This window comes from Rattus rattus, chromosome 6 (assembly GCF_011064425.1).
Source record: "Rattus rattus isolate New Zealand chromosome 6, Rrattus_CSIRO_v1, whole genome shotgun sequence".
Classification (NCBI taxonomy): domain Eukaryota; kingdom Metazoa; phylum Chordata; class Mammalia; order Rodentia; family Muridae; genus Rattus; species Rattus rattus.
In genome coordinates this window covers 18,261,113-18,274,101 of record NC_046159.1, presented here as the reverse complement: position 1 = coordinate 18,274,101, position 12,989 = coordinate 18,261,113, and the positions used below count along the sequence as shown (strand labels likewise).

Sequence of the window (12,989 nt, the reverse complement as noted above, 5' to 3'; positions counted from 1 at the left end):
TGGCTGTATATGTATGGGCCACATGTGGGGCAGGCTCTGAATGGATGTTCCTTCAGTCTCTGTTTTAATCTTTGCCTCTCTCTTCCCTGCCAAGGGTATTCTTGTTCCCCTTTTAAAGAAGGAGTGAAGCATTCACAATTTGATCATCCGTCTTGAGTTTCATTTGTTCTAGGCATCAAGGGTAATTCAAGCATTTGGGTTAATAGCCACTTATCAATGAGTGCATACCATGTGTGTTTTCTCTGTGATTGGGTTACCTCACTCAGGATGATATTTTCCAGTTCCATCCATTTGCCTATGAATTTCATAAAGTCATTGTTTTTGATAGCTGAGTAATATTCCATTGTGTAGATGTACCACATTTTCTGTATCCATTCCTCTGTTGAAGGGCATCTGGGTTCTTTCCAGCTTCTGGCTATTATAAATAAGGCTGCTATGAACATAGTGGAGCACGTGTCTTTTTTATATGTTGGGGCATCTTTTGGGTATATGCCCAAGAGAGGTATAGCTGGATCCTCAGGCAGTTCAATGTCCAATTTTCTGAGGAACCTCCAGACTGATTTCCAGAATGGTTGTACCAGTCTGCAATCCCACCAACAATGGAGGAGGGGAACATGATTTAAAATGTGGCTCTACCACTAAATATAATGTCAGGAAAATAACTTAAACTTTAATTTGTTCAAAGAGTTAGCTAAAGTACTAAGGGCTATAAGAATAATATAGTTTATGGAAAATGTTAATATTCAAAAGATAACTCTTTATTAAATTTTATTAAATTTATTAAATTTTAAACAATGGAATTTCATTTTATTTTGGCCATTTCTTGTGTGTGCGTGTGTGTGTGTGTGTGTGTGTGTGTGTGTGTGTGTGTGCGTGAATACAAATAGGTCTTCATGTCTTGGAGGCCAGCAGAGGATGTCAGATACTCTGGAGCTGGAGTTACAGGTAGAGGAGGGTCCCTGGTAAGGGTTCTAGGAACTGAACTATAGTCCTCTGTGAGAACACCAAGTACACTGATTCATCTTCTCAGTTCTGTGCCTTAGTTTTTGAGAGGATCTCTCACTGGAACGGGACCTTACTTTTTCAAGACGGGCTAGTATGTAAGCCTTAGGAACGCTGTCTCTGACTTTCTAGGGCTAGGATTATGAACTCAGGTTGTAGGCTTAGGCTTTTGATGTGGGCGATGGAGGATTAAAGTCAGGTCCCCATGTTTGCATGGCAAGTACTAAAGTGACTGAGCTATCCCCCCAAAACCTTATTTTAGTTTTTATATAGGATCATACTATCTAGGCTGACCTGGAGCTCACCATTCTTCTACCTCAGCCTCTGAAGTGTTGGGAATATAGGCGTGTAACACCACTCCATGCCTAAAAGATGCGGAGATGTTTTAATTTTCAAATTAATTTCTAAATCAGCCTGAAACATAATGGGTTTATCATAATATTTTCACACATGCTTCATTCTTTTACTTGGAGTAAACAATCAGTTATGCTTTTTATATTCTAATAAGTATCTACTGGACACTGAGTAATTAATGTGCACAGATTTTGGGTGTTAAAATTACTTTGGAGAGGATAATAGCTAACACAAAGCACCAGAGTTGAAGCCCTGTGTTAAGACTGCTGTAAACACACCTCAATTAATACAGCCACCAACCCTTCCATTATAATTATTTATAGATGATACCACACTAGGATTAAGAAAATTGAGCAATTGTTACAGAAGATAAAGGTTGAGCCAGGAATTCCTGACTAAGAATGAATGAAAGAGGCAAGTCCCCAATAGAAACTGCTCTAGTAGAGTCTAGACTCAACCAGTTCCTGTCTTCCCCAAGATTGTTTCTACTTCAACTTCTACAATACAAACCCAGGGCCTAATGACTCTTTAAGCCACAAAGTTGCCTAAATGCTGTGAGATCCTTGCCCTCCCTTTGAAGGAACAGTAGCTAGCAGCTATTTAGAGGAGCATGGGTTTCAGGATCTCCTGGTCTTATGCCACATGTTGTCTATTACCTTTCCTTCCTCCTTCAGAACTCCTCTTCCCATAGCCCATTTTCTTGTTTACAGACTGTATCCCTTCATGTTTGCACATACATATAAAATGCAAACTCTAAGATCACATATGAGAAAAGACATGTGGTAGTTGAAGAGATTGTCTTTTTAATGATGACCAGCATTGATGTTTGTACCCTCCTCTCTTCAAGATCATTTCAGTGTTATCCAGAATCTGAGTGGAACAGTTTTTGGAATTCAGGCTAATCTCCATGGATTCTTCAAGGTCACAAAGCTTCTTTCTTCATGTTCCTCTCTACCTCTGGGTGCTCACATTCTGCTCAACCTGACTCATTGCAAAACTTGCATCCTTCACTCTTTCAGCAACTATGGCAGCTACAAATTCAGGTTACCTTAAGTCTTTCAGTTTGGCAGCTTGACCAAAGGTCTAGAGACATATGGAGTGTTGCCTGGTCCTCAGTGGTGACACAGGGTCCTCAATCAGAATAGTTTACCCCTTATGCCTTCCTTCAGTTTCACACAAATCATGTATTATTTGAGGACAAACAAAACATTTCTTATGCTCACCCTGTCCTGCAACTCTTCTTTTTCTTTTCTGAAGATGTCACTGAATTTTAGACAAGCAGAGGGATCTTTCTCTTTATTCTTTATGCCCTCCAGTGTGCTCCACTGAGATGGAGCACTTCTGAGTAAGGTCCTCCATGGCCACATCTTCAAATGCACCAACCTTGATGATCCAGCAGCACCACATCAAACTTAGTTTAATTGCTGGCTTCTTAGTAACTATTTCAATGAAGATAAAATTCATGTAAATGTTTATCAGTCCAATTAGATTTGAAGAGATGTCAGTCAGAAGAATTACACATCATGGACAAAGCAAGACACTGCTCTTCATGTTCTTTTGGATGGAAGAAATCTTCAAGGGCACTGGCCTTCTTTGGTGCAAATATATTCTTTTAGATCATTACAGTTGGTACTGTCTATGCCACTTTTATGCAGGAAGGCACAATGACCATAATCTTGGATGTCATACCTGGAATAAAACAAAGGGATGACTTTTTTATTTATGAGACCCAATACAGCCTCATATAGTGAATAAATCTAAACTTTGGTGATCATGGTTCAAATGTGCTCTTTGGAGAGGAAGTTATGCATGCTGTTGCTGTTCTCTTGCCAGTCATTAATACTTAACCTCCTGGCACAGATAAGAAGGTGCTGTGTGACTCCAATCCTCAAAAAAATCATCATGGCTTGGCACTCTATGCTTCTAACAAGGAAGAAAGAACACATGCTAACCATTCAAAGAGGGATCCGATTCCTCCATGCATATGGTAATGAAAATGAGTAAGTTAATGTATTAAGGCACTTAGAGGTAGTGCAGGGGGAGAGTGTAACTCTCATTTCAGGGAACATCTTTTCATGCTTTTCAATCCAGGTCTGTCATAACTTTGCCGTAGGCATTCACTTTGCCACTCTAACCAATTCTAGTGTGAGATAAAGCCTTACTTCCTTGGCAGAGTGACAGGGTGTATAAAAAGTGCTATGCGGAACTGCTAGCAAGTTTTCTAAGTTTTCCTTCTGTAGGTCACATATACAACATGTAATATTGAGAATTCAAAACAAGAAAACACAGAATAGTGAGTCGTGGTGAAGTTCTGATGATAACGTGATCAAAATGCCTTTGTTACCTTGGTTACTTTGAACATCACCACTGGTGTACCCTTTGTTCATTTCTAAAGAGACCCTCAAATTTTAGTATTATTCTTTCCAAAATCTGTGTGTATAGTCAACTCTTCGGTGTCCTTGAAGGAGTTAAAGGTATCACCAGTCACAGACACTCAGGTCGGGTCCCCTACATAAAACAATGCAGTGCTTGCATAGCTCCTGTCGCAGACTTCAGGTTGTCCCCTAAATAATTTATGTAGAATCATGTCCATGTTAGATAAATAGTAGTGATGCTGTCTTGCCAGGCTCTGATGACAGGAAAATAAGTCAGACACATTCAATAGAAGTACAATCAGTTTACTCTCTAAAAGTCTTTCACCTGGGGTTGGTTGAGTCCACACATGGAGCATGTAGATGGAGAGGTGCTAGACTTCCATGCTGAGACATGTCCAGTGTGCCAATGTTCCCATGAACTATTATGGGAAATCCATACGAGGAAGCCCTACTCCGTGATGGTGCAGAAAGTAATTGTAATTAAAAAAAATAGAGTTTGAAAAAGACTTACTAAATAAGATGACTTTTGATTTTGGTATTTGGAACTTAGACTCCATATCTGGCTTAAAGTATCTTTTGGTGAACCCTAATCTCATATAATCTGACTGCTCTTCCTCTGTCATGTTGGGAGTGAAGCCAGGGCCCTTTTTATCCCTAGGTACGTCCCTAACCCCATGCACTACTGAGGCTCTTTTAAGAAGAAACAACTGAGGCACTAGTATGTGTATAGGTTGAGCCAGAGGAAGACAATGTGAGATGGCAGGAACCTATGTGGCAAGAAGAGAAGACAGAGAAAACAGACCCCAACGACACCTTGACTATTGACTTCCAGAGCCTAGATCTGCTGCTTACACTGTGTCATTTGTTGTGGTAACCCTAGCAAACTAATGCAGCACCTTTCACCAGCTCATAGCTTTACCTTTCTCTCAGTTTTTCTTCTTCTGTTTTTAAAAGTGGGATACGTAACATCTTAAGCTGTCATAGATACCATAGTTACCATGTTTTGTATTCAAAATTTATCTTGTGTCATATATTTTCTTATATGCTTTCAAAGTGGAAAACTACAATTACTGGTTATGTTGCTGCTTGCAAGTCATTGTGTGTTTTTAAACTAAATTTGATGGAAATACAATAATCCTAGAAACTTCTTTCCATTGAAAAACTACTTCTACAGAGGAATTTTATATAATTCCACAGAGCGAGCAACTGCTGTGGAGAAGGCACTCAGTACATGGAAGTTTGTAGCTACACTGTGAAAAATACAACCTTCTAAGTCTTTAATTCACTATGAAGTTGGGGGGGGGTGTTAAATGCTTCCAGAACAAAAATAGAGTCTAAAGATACAATTAATTTTTTACATTTGGGACAGCAGAGTAGTTCTGGAATTTTAAGTAAAAAGAAAACAAACCTCTCTCTTCCCAATTTATTCTCAACCATAGTACTAGTCCACTGTTGGATAAAGAATTTACACACACACACACACACACACACACACACACATATCAAATTTAGATTAAAAATACACAATGACTTGATATATATATATATACACACATATATATATATATGTAAGATATGTATATATATCTTCAGATCCTCACCAATAAGAAGTGAAAGGAAATACCCACACACACACACACACACACACACACACACACACACACACACGAGGTACACACAAAAACAGTCTTACTCAGGCAAGAGCTAAACTGCCCAGACTTAGGTCAAGTCTAGAATGAATGGAAGACAGTGCAAAACCTACCTAAATACATAGAAACAAACACTGGTGCTTGAGGGCATACTATTCCTAGATACCACCAGTTCACCTGAATCTTCTCTTCAGTGTCTGTTGGAAGGCCCCTTTAAGAAATGTATTTCAAGAAACAGTAGATGTATCTGTTTATAGAGGTAGAATTTTTACCACAATTTACGATTAACACTAAATAAATATGAAGACTTACCAATTATTGTATTTACTTCCATTTGTCCAAACCCAGGGTCCGCGAAAATCTTTTTTGTACAGTCCAATCCAAAATGTTTGTATATCCTCCATTTGCTTCATTACAGTATCCTGTGACAAAGCAGAATGCTGTTAGGGGTATCATCTAGTGGTCTTATTATCAGTATATAAAAATGTTACTGCCTTTGTCTGACTCCATCATGCTCTTACCACAGGTCCTGCAGGGGAGTTGAGTACCTAACACCCTGTCTTTAGTTACATCAGGGAAAAAAATTTTGTAAAAACTAAAGTTAGAGTAGGAGCAGAGGGGGTCTCTGACTACACTGCCTGCCTTTAGAATCCTTTCCTTCCCTTTACTGGGCTACTCCTGTTTAGCCTCAATAGGAGAAGATGCTTCTAGTCTTACTGCAACTTGTTATGACAAGACGGGCTGATAACCATGGGAGGCCTCCCCTTTTTGGAGAAGAAAGGGAGGAAGAGAGGATGGGATAAGGGGAGATGTAAAGGAGGGACTGGAAGGAGATGAGGGAGGGGAAGCTGCAATCAGAACATAAAGTAAATAAAATATTTATTTTTTAAAAAGACTGAGGTTAGAACATAGCACTTTTGGCCTTAATTCTGAAACAGCTCCCTGTTTTGCCTGAAGCAAAAAAACTCCAAGTTTCTGTAATGGCTTACCAGACCCTATGGTAAGCTTTAGGCAGGGTGATTGGCTATCTTTTTGGTTCCTTGACTATTCCAAGCATTTATCCATCTTAAACCTGTGCTCCAGCTAATTTATTTCCCCAGACTCTTCATCTCCTAGGTGCTCCCTTGACTACCTGCCCTACCTGTTTTATTTCTTTGCTCAGATGCCATTATTTCAAGGACATGAGCTTGTTTCCAATCTACCCACTTGGAGAAGTGAAAAAATGCTTTGATTTGTATCTAACATACTGAATAATTTATGTATTTTCCATTGCTACTTCTAGTTTTCTGTCTTCCTCTCTGAGCTCCAAGTTCGCCAAAGCCAAAAGATCCAAGTCTTAACTATTCAGCATGCCAAGCGGGAAATCTAACCAATTCAGTCTGGTCGTTGAACACAGCAAGAGTTGCATCGTGGAATTTGCAGGTCTCTTTGGCAGTGAACCATGAATTTTCGTGTGAGAAATGAGTGAAGCAGTTCCGATTTAATTTGTTCCAGCCATGAAGGCAAATCTTTACTTCATCGCTGCACACCTCGATTTTGGTTTGTTTTGTAACTGTAACTGAACACAGGACATGAAGATACTGTGAGAGAAAGGAGTCTGACTTTCATTGTGAAAGATTCCTCTGAATGCTACAATGATAAAAATACATTTCACATTCATATCACTTTTCAGTCATTGGACTTTAGCCATCAAGTCCATGATGAAAGGCTAACCAAAGTGGACAGCACAAGTGAAAGAAGCATTGGAGAATTAAGATTTCATGGAATTGGGGTTGGGGATTTAAGTGGTAGAGCATTGCCTATGAGAAGGCCCTGGGTTCGGTCCCCAGCTCCGAAAAAAAAAAAAAAAAAAAAAAAAAAAAAAAAAAAAGATTTCATGGAATTAAGACTATACATGGACTGACCCTGGACTCCAACCTCATAGGTAGCAATGAATAGCCTAGTAAGAGCACCAGTGAGAGGGGAAGCCCTTGGTCCTGCCAAGATTGAACCCCCAGTAAATGGGACTGTTGGGGGGAGGGTGGTAATGGGGGGAGGATGGGGAGGGAAGCCCATATAGAAGGGGAGGGGGAAGGGTTAGGGAGATGTTGGCCTGGAAACCGGGAAGGGGAATAATAATCAAAATGTAAATAAGAATTACTCAAGTTAATAAAGATAAAAAAATATTACATGGAATTTAAAACTGTAGTGATCAATTTCCAGAAACATAACATCCTTTATTTCTCTCCCATTGTTATGATAGTGGAATTTATTTACTTATTCTCTTACTTCTCTTAAAAATGTATATGCCACACGAGACAAGTTTTCCTCCAAATGAATCCTCTATAGCTATTACATCAAAGGGTTGGTTCTCTCTCAGTGACCTAACCAATATTCAGCTGTTTCTCAGAAACAGCATTTCCTCAAAAGTTGAAGTTACTTCTTTGTCCTTTGTTCTTGAGTGAATTAAAAAAAAAAATCGGAAGAAAAAAATACTAAAATTGTATTAACTTTTACAACATTTCCTATTAAGCTCACAGAACTAGATACATGAAGTTACATATTTACAAATAATCCTGAAAGAAACAATATTTAAGGCACTTCTCCCATGCCTTGAAAAACAAATAGACAGACAGATATATAGGCAGACAAACTATCTTGCTCCCGCTCAAGCTAATGAAGAGGAGACTATTCAATTGAAAGTGTTAACTAGCAGTAAGGTTCTATATACCCCCAAAATATTCATGTCACTGAAATTACTTGACCAATACCACAACCCAAATTACCCCAAAATATTTGGTTCAAACCAACAACTACTATCAAAGTCAAATAGTTGGTTCAAAATGTAGGCTATCAGAAATCCAATTTTATCATTCATCTACTAGTTTATTTATTTCGTTTGTACATCTAACTACTTCCAAGCTAACCAATTACCCCGTGGCAGAGATTTATGCTTTTGTAGTTCTTAGAATACAAAGATGAATATAACGTGAAAAAAAAAGCCTTGCTTTCATGAACGTTGCATGCCTGAGACCATACAGTTTCTTATGAAATGCACCCAGTTCAATGGATAGGGATGACTGCTGGATACCTACGACAACATTCAGGGTAGGGTTAGACAAAGGTGATGCCTAGTAAAGACCTGAAGAAAGGTAGACTAGGGAGGTATGGCTGCCTCCATGGTAAGAATGTTTTCCTCCAAAACAATGGGAAGGGGGGATTGTTCACCAGATAATGAAGATGTACATGTTCCTACACACCAAGTGAAGGATTGAGTAGTACAGGTCATCGAAGTCCAGGGTCACTAGGTGCAATAAGGACAATGTAACCATTCATTGGACATTGCTCTAAGTGAATAAAAAACTATGCAGCATTTCTATCAGATCTGATAACTCTTCTGAATTGTTCAAAATGAAGGTGTCATTAGCCACATGTGACTATTCAACCTTGAAATATGGCCAGTTTAAATTAGACTCACTTTTATTATAAAGACAATGTAGAAGAAATGTAAAAGTCTAATTAATAGAACTTACGCCTATGCAATATATATTGGCAATTGCTTTAAGAGATCAAGGGTAGAAGAGAGACAATATCAGAGTATAAAGTGCGATCCAGTCTGGTTAACCAGAGAGGGAATGGAAAGAGTTCACATCTGCCTCAGGGAAAGAAAAGGCATAATTTACTAATTATATTTGGAAAGTCAAAAAGAGGTAAAAGAAAATAAGGCCTTTTGACGTTCCAGTTGGGAGAATACACTCACTGATTCCTCAGATGAGGAAGACCATGAATGAATAATATGCAAAAAGAGAGACTGATGAGAGGTTCAGACCCTGAGGCTGCAGCTCAGTTCATAAACGATTTATCATGGAAGTATGAAGACCTGAGCTAAGTCTCTAGAACTCAAAGAAAAAGTTGGATATGGTGAAGCTCTCTTATAATCCCAGAAGTGGACAGGCAGATCCCTGGGAGGTGTTGGACAGCCAGCTAAACCTAACCTGAGCCACAGGAACTACTGAGGGTCCTTTTATTTTTTTTTAAAACAAACAAAACAAACAAACAACCAGAAAAAAAAAACAAGGTGGATGAGTCCTGACTCCTGAAGAAAGACATCCAAGACTGACTTCTGGTTTCTACTGGAATACATTCTCTCTCTCTCTCTCTCTCTCTCTCTCTCTCTCTCTCTCTCTCTCTCTCTCCTATGCACACATACAAAGAGATAGAGAGAGGAGAGAGAGATTTCACAGCAGGAATATTATTAAGTTTGAGATATTTATTAGCTAATCAAAGTAGCTACACTGGTTTAAAAATGATTAAATTCAAGGAAATGTCCAAGATTGGAGATATATTTATGTGATAAAGGTCCAAGACTAGTCAGAAGGCTGACAAGCCAACAATGCCTCCTCAAAGATTGTATACATGAAGAGACATGTTCAAACACTGAGGCCAGTAAGAGCAGAGGGAAAAGAAGAAATGAGCAAAGGAAATAAAGTCAGTTGTGCTGTATGCAGGAGACATAGTGTATGGCCTTGAAGGCCAAAATGGAATTACTTTTTGGGAAGAGTTAAAAAAAATTATTAAAGAGCTACCGGAAGTTGATGTAACCACCTGTTCTACAGAAGTCACCAGTTCACCACTCTCTTCCTCATGCATCCTGGTGACACAGTTTCCACTCTTCTATGATGTCCTCTGAGCCTTGGGTGGAGAAGGGTAGTGCCAGTGACTCATCTGAAGTTGAGTACTTACAGTTACTTATACTTGCTAGCTTGGCCAGTGATCTGCGTCTGCATCCACCACTACCTGCTTCGGAGAGACTTTTCTCAATAGCCAACAGGTAGAAATTTCAATGTGAATAAGGGAGGCCCTCCCTTTGAAGCCCCGCCCTTGCTGGACGGACAGTAGATCCTTACAGAGGGAGGAAGTGACTCTTCTTTGTGGACAACGCTGCAAGTGTTAATTGGAGTCATAGGGTTAACAACCACTGAAGAGTGAAGGGCAAGAACATGGAAGGGAGCCATTGCAGATGTTACGAAGGAGATGGAGATGATCTAAATATATTGTATAATAGTGTGACATTTTTTTAAAGAGAAAAATTATTATTAAAAAAATGAATGTGCATCGTCAAGTAAGATGAAAGGAACAATGGCGGTGCTGGGGATTTTGCTAAACTTGACTACAGGTTTTACAAGAAAAACTGAAGGAGAAACCTGATCAGAATGGATTCAATATTAGAAAGGGCAGCCCCTGGGGTGTTGCTCCAAGTTAGATCCCGTGCATAGCATACGAAAGGCCCTAAACTGGGACCAGCTCTAAACACCAACTGTCCTCTTGGAAAACTAAACTAAACCAAATAAAAACCTAGGAGTTTGAGCTGGAGATGTAATCTAAGGGCAGGCCATGTGCTCAGTCCACGAGAGAGCCTGAAAAGAGAAAGGAAGGAAGGAAGGAAGGAAGGAAGGAAGAAGGAAGGAAGGGGAGGAAGGAGGGAGGGGGAGGGAGGGAGGAGGGGGGAGGGAGGAGGAAGGAAGGAAGGAGGAGGGCAGACTGGCAGGGAGGGGAGAAAGAAAACACTTCAAGGCTTCTGTATCAAGCAGTTACCATAAGTACTACGCAAAGGAAGAGTAGGGGCTAATGACCTAATTTATGACCTACTACTGTGCTGCTGCAGTGGAATGTGAACAGCAATGGTGGATGAGGGAGAAAAGCCTGGTCACAGAGTGAGGTGATACAGGACCTACTGTAGAACCGAACACTCCACTGTCAGGAGAGACCTTGTGGTGATAATGGTGGGTGGCCATGTCTCCCACCCAATGTTTCTATCAGAGTAAGCTAGAATCAACGTTCCACTCACCTGTGGCCCCTGAGTTAACACACTCTGGAAATGAAGCTCAGCATACCCCACTTTGTCTTCCCCCTCCCCCGCCATTGTAGCTGGCATCATTTTTGACAGGAATAGAGTGCCTACAAGAGCTTACCATTGGCCACACACACCCAGCTCCTCCTAAAGCTTTACCAGGCCACCCTGACTCAAAACCCCTCCTTCTTCCTGCTTCGATCGCATGAATTTCTGCCCAGCAATTCCTCTAGAAACAACTCTCACTTGTTTTCAGGAAAACCCATCCCAGCTGGCACCCCGTTTGAATGCAATAGATGCTTATCAATCGACTGATCTAGGAGGTAAAGCAGGTAGAGGGGTCAGGCAGAACAGCCAATATGATTATCAGGGGTTTTAGCAGAAACTGATCACTTACATTTTTTAGGAAAACTGAAAAACCCCCAAAGAAGAACAGCAATAACACCAACTACCAGGATCCAAAGGGTCATCACTTTCTTTAAATCTGCACATAAAGCAAGCAGACAGGTTACTATTTACCAGACAAAAAGCAACAAGCAAACAAAACCTTTATTTAAAAAGCCATAATCTCTGTATCCTACACACTACTCTCTTAGGAAAAGGGAAAAGGAACTAGGGTGTGACTTTGGCTTCTGTCTCTAGAGTACTTTGAATCTACTTGTGGCCCTTCCAAGAGCTGAGGGAAACATTCTTTGCAGTCAAATGCTCTACCACTGAGCTATACCCCCTGAGGGAAACATTCTTTAGCAAGGCTTGCACAACAAAAACCCAGTCCCCACTTTTGTTTTTTTGAGGGGTGGGAGTGATTTTTATGAAATGCCTCCTGTTGCAGCAAGGGTGAGGTAGAACGGTGAGAGGGAGTGTATTGTCTTCATTTTTTTCTTTTAGTTTTGAGCCTTTGTTGATGATGAGTGCTTTCACTTAAGGTCCATATCTGTACCCTCTGCTTCACAGGCAAAGCATGGGCTACCAGTCTCAGCCTGCAATGAAACCCTGCTGTCATCTCCTTACCGAATGTTAACCTGTGGTGGCTTGCCTGAGATAGTCTGAGGGAGCTTTCGGTCTGCATATAAATGGCGCTTCAGTGTCTACAGAGGTTGAGAAAATTCTTAGGAGGGAAGGAGAACTGATACTTATATCTGTTATCCTCAAAGCTCTGGACTCGGAGGGTTGGGTTTCTTTGGGATCAAGGCTAGAGTAAGATTGAGAGATGGGTGAGGTAGCACCACTCCAGCGTGATGGTTCTGCATGGTGGGCCACAGGACATCTCACTGGCCTTGTCCTCGCTCCTCTGAGTGAATAACGGCAGAGGCAACAGGATGCACTCCAACGGTGTCTCGCTAGCAGCCCCGATTGGCTGGTGGTCGTCATGGGGAAGCCTGATTAGCATCCTCTCTCCCTTCAGCTATCCAATCAAAGCAGATCACAGCTTCCCCATTCCCCTGATCTTTGAGTAGTCTCCCTCCAAACTATCTGATAAAGCAGTGTGACTTTAGGGTTGTTTGAACTAACTGTAAATCTCACTAATCCTCTCTTGGTCTTTGAGCCCTACACCCATTTTTGTTTTGCTTTTAATCTCTTTATTTCCAGTGGTCCTGTAAATTGTGTAGTGAAGTTTCGCAAAGTAAGCTCATGGTAGATTAAGGTTTGTTTCCTATACAGGCAACTATCACAGAAGCTTGGAATGATAGATTCCCGCAGAAGCTGGAATCATGCCTACAGATTTCAATAATTGAAAGAGGTGTTACACTTTTTGTTAACTTTTAATTCCACCCCCCC

General features: G+C 40.5%; 1 protein-coding gene across 1 annotated transcript; it reads right to left on the bottom strand.

The window, feature by feature from the left end:
• Window positions 1-2,142: 2,142 nt before the first annotated feature.
• Window positions 2,143-12,492, bottom strand: LOC116904568 (early activation antigen CD69-like). The gene is made up of 5 exons (XM_032907366.1): window positions 12,222-12,492; window positions 11,608-11,694; window positions 6,751-6,938; window positions 5,693-5,802; window positions 2,143-3,045 (listed from the first exon to the last, which is right to left on the bottom strand). Exons 1-5 carry the CDS (start codon window positions 12,277-12,279, stop codon window positions 2,931-2,933), a joined length of 558 nt encoding a protein of 185 aa, XP_032763257.1. The 5' UTR covers window positions 12,280-12,492; the 3' UTR covers window positions 2,143-2,930.
• Between the last annotated feature and the right edge of the window lie 497 nt (window positions 12,493-12,989).

What these genes read in the sequence shown, in the direction of transcription:
- LOC116904568 (XM_032907366.1), bottom strand. Translation starts at nt 12,279, where the DNA reads ATGCAGACCGAAAGCTCCCTCAGACTATCTCAGGCAAGCCACCACAGG. An exon ending in CCACCACAGGTTAACATTCG is followed by an intron (nt 11,695 to 12,221) that starts GTAAGGAGATGA and finishes CTTTATGTGCAG; the next exon opens with ATTTAAAGAAAGTGATGACC. An exon ending in TTTCAGTTTTCCTAAAAAAT is followed by an intron (nt 6,939 to 11,607) that starts GTAAGTGATCAG and finishes TCCTGTGTTCAG; the next exon opens with TTACAGTTACAAAACAAACC.